We start from the raw sequence: 3,805 nt of genomic DNA, 5'->3' as shown, positions 1-3,805 counted from the left end.
TTTGTGTCCCACTTTTGGAAATCACTTCCAACCGCTTTTGGAACCCGCTTAGATCTTATCATCCTCAAATGGATGGTCAATCCGAATGAACCATCCAAACCCTTGAGGATGTGCTAAGAACTTGTGTACTTGACTTTGGTGGTAATTGGGACACTCATCTTCCGTTGGTTGAGTTTTCGTACGTTAATAGTTACCACTCGAGCATCAAAATGGCTCCATTTGAAGCACTATACGGCCGCAAATGGCTTTCTCTTATTTGTTGGAACGAGATCGGTGAATCCCAGCTCACTGGACCCGAAATGGTACAACAGACCGCCGACAAAATTGCTCAAATCCGTAATAACCTTCTCCCTGCTAGAAGTCGCCAAAAGTCTTACGGTGATAAGCGACGACGACCCTTGGAATTCGAAGTTGGTGACCTTGTCCTCTTCAAGGTTTCGCCTTGGAAAGGAGTGGTCCGTTTCGGTATGAGGAGTAAACTAGCACCTTGTTTTGTTGGTTCATTTAAGATTTTTGAACAAATCAAAGACGTAGCCTATCTCCTCGAGCTTCCGCAAGAAATCCAAGGCATTCATCCCGTGTTTCATGTTTCAAACCTTCGAAAGTGTTTAGCTGATGAGAACCTTCATATCCTTCCTGATGAAGTGCGTATCGATAAGACAATGCACTTCGTTGAGAGACCGGTGGAAATATTGGATCGAATGGATAAGGAAACCAAGCGTAGCCGAGTCCCTTTGGTCAAGGTTTGTTGGGAATCTAAGCGCGGTGCAGAATTCACTTGGGAGTGTGAAGATCAAATGAAGACTAAGTATCCACATCTTTCTGCTACGGATGTTAATTCCTAATTTCGGGACGGAATTTCCTAAAAGTTTGGAATGCTGTGACATTCGACCTTTTTTTAATATTTGTATTACTTCTATTATCCGTTTGTAATCGAATTTTCATAATTAATAAGAATCATCGAATTTATTTCTTATTATTTTCTGTTTTGTCACGTCACTCATATTGTCATTAGTTAAAGAGGCCTTCAAAGTATTAGTTATATTCAAATTAAACCCCTACAACAAAGATCTTGCCTCTTCTAACCAACAACCAAACACAAGGGACTATGTTGCAAAATAATAAAATCCCCCCCCCCCTTTCTTCCCCTCCCCATCACCACCGTCGACCCCCCCTTCCATATCTTTGCTTCAATTTACCCGTTAAAACAGCCATGTATCTTGGAATTGAACGCGTATACTTGTTTCTTGTCCAAAGTAAAATCAAACATTATAGAAAGTTCGTTAATTGACAGCTAGCTCGTATCAATTTCATTAAATGTTTGGCGCAGCTGATCTTGGCCTCTTAACCGTACAAATACTCAACTAAAACGCAATTAACATGTCCCTCACACTCTCTAGCACTCTGCGAACCTAAGCCTCATCCAAATTGCATCGTTGAATTAATTCTGGACCATGTTTGATTTCAGCATAAGGCCGAAACCCTAACTAGTCGTTCTCTTGCAATCCATAATCATTTTAGGTAATAGTTACATGGGTTAGGATTGGATTTTGATGATTTTTTAAAACCTCTCTGTCTATTTTAATCGACAGAGGGTACAAGACCTTCAATTGGGATTTATTGATTAGGGTTTATATGATTTGGGGGTTTTGTTAGAACTAATGGTTATATATATTCTTTTGTGTGTCTGTAAACAAGTTAAGGCACTGATCCAGTGGCCAGTGGACATTATGCCAACATTAAACTCAGCCAGGGGCGCATGTTCGAACCCCCTTGTCTAGTTTTTATGCTTTTATTTATTTTATTGTAATTTTCTTATTTTTTGAAAACCATATTAACTAGATTTGTATTGGTATTAAAACCTTATATTGTCACAATCGTTTAAATGAACCGAACCCTAATAAATTTCTAAACTAATTTTTCATATACATAAATAAATATATAATAAATGTGTTACTTCTCTTTCTAAATTGAACCCCGTTAAAACTATAAAAATAGATTACATAAAATGTTTTTCGTGTAGATAAATCGACATTTATAAATGGTTTTCCTTCAATAATCAAATTTGACACTTCGTTCTTTTTCTAATTATTAATATAATTTAATTATACTTTTATTAATATTCTATAAAATATATCTAATACGTTAACGACCTCAAATCTGTTGCAAACCCATCTATTTGTGTCTTGTTCATTTAGGTGTTTAAGTAGTTATTTTATTTACGCTTTAATAATTAGGACAAATTGTCGGGAATTCTGGCCGGACCAACTAGCTTACTCTAATCTTTACCGTCTTCTCATTATCGTATTCATCATTCCCTGTGAGTTCTTCATAACCCCATTTTAACGTTTTATAATATTTTGGGGGTAGCACATCACCAGTTTTTCTTTCGTTAGTTATGTGCTTGTTTACAAACCGTTTCACTTATATTGTACTTGCTAATATTATTCGTGCATGATGTTTATGAATATACGTGAACTTTCTTGCAACGTGTTTATTGTTTTATGGTGGAAGTTACGCAAACGTAAACGCATACACATAGTGGGAGGGTCCGACGGGACGTACCCGCGCCGTCTAACGTTACGACTTCGATTGTTCACGTTAGGTGGTTCTCATTTCCCCGACTTCAACGGTTCAGCTAAATGAACGCGTGGATGACACTATTTGATTTCATTTAATTTACGCTTGAATATTTATTGCTTAACGATCGTTGAATCGTGAGTTTTATATTTATGTATACGCAAAAACTTATGAAAACTCACCAACTAAATTGTTGACAAAATATATTATTTTCAACGTGTTACAGGTTGAATCGATGGTGTGCTAAGGACGAAGATCATTAGTATGCCTTAGGATATTTGAAATAAAGAACTTGTTTACTTTTTCGATGAAGTGTTATTGTTTTCTTTTATTTATGAACAATGTGTGTACTTTTGATGATATGAAATGAATTAAATATAATTAATGTCTCTTTAATAGCGTTACGAGCTTATGAATGTTCTGTACGTTACACCCTGGCGTATTCCGCTTAAAGCCGGGGTGTTACAGATTGGTATCAGAGCCGTAACTCAATTTAGTTTGATATCGACCTGCAAGTTAGTTTGATATAGGACGACGGTTGAATTGTATTCATATGGACGGATGCTCGATGAATCAGTTGATGAATTAGATCGTAGAATTAGATTTATGTTATTTACGACTATACCACCACGTGAAATTAAAATCGACGTTCTAAAATCTCGCGTACCTAATGTACGATAACCGATTACTGCACAATAACCCACCCCATATGATTTATATGATAAAGTTTCATATCTAATATACATAAACATGCAATATATATGAATCAACCAAAAAATAAGTACTATAAAAATATGCGGTCTTTTAAGTTTTTGAGCGTGGTTTTCCCAATGTTTATATAACTAGAAAACACCATATCGATCCAGCAATATCCATCAAAATCCTACTCATAGCAAAGTTGTTGATAGGATCTGAATAGAGTGTGATGTAGACAAATCATATCTCTATCCTAAAAGATAAAGTCATAGAAGGGTTGCTTCCAGTAAAACTCTCGGCTCTAGAAAATCGCTGCAACAAAAACAAAAGCACAAAGGCATATAGCGCTAGTGCGTTGATGATGATTATAACACTACTTAATTAGAAAGCTACCATGAAATAGTAAAATAACTAAATAAGTACTGTAACGAACATCATGAAACAACCAATATACGATATTACTAGAAGACAATAACAAGCAAAGTTCAACTAAAGTGTGCATGTCCCTAAAGATCCATTATTTTACTAC

The 3,805-nt window shown here is 35.9% G+C and overlaps 1 protein-coding gene across 1 annotated transcript; it reads left to right on the top strand.

Moving 5' to 3' along the window:
• The first annotated feature begins 209 nt into the window (after window positions 1-209).
• LOC143540455 (uncharacterized) lies at window positions 210-845 on the top strand. Its single transcript, XM_077033509.1, has one exon. The coding sequence runs from the start codon at window positions 210-212 to the stop codon at window positions 843-845; it is 636 nt and encodes a 211-aa protein (XP_076889624.1).
• The last annotated feature ends 2,960 nt before the right edge of the window (window positions 846-3,805 follow it).

This window comes from Bidens hawaiensis, unplaced genomic scaffold, assembly GCF_021521415.1.
Source record: "Bidens hawaiensis isolate Kalapana, Puna unplaced genomic scaffold, B.hawaiensis_p1.1 tig00012231_1, whole genome shotgun sequence".
Lineage (NCBI taxonomy): Eukaryota > Viridiplantae > Streptophyta > Magnoliopsida > Asterales > Asteraceae > Bidens > Bidens hawaiensis.
This window is presented reverse-complemented; position numbering and strand designations above follow the sequence as displayed.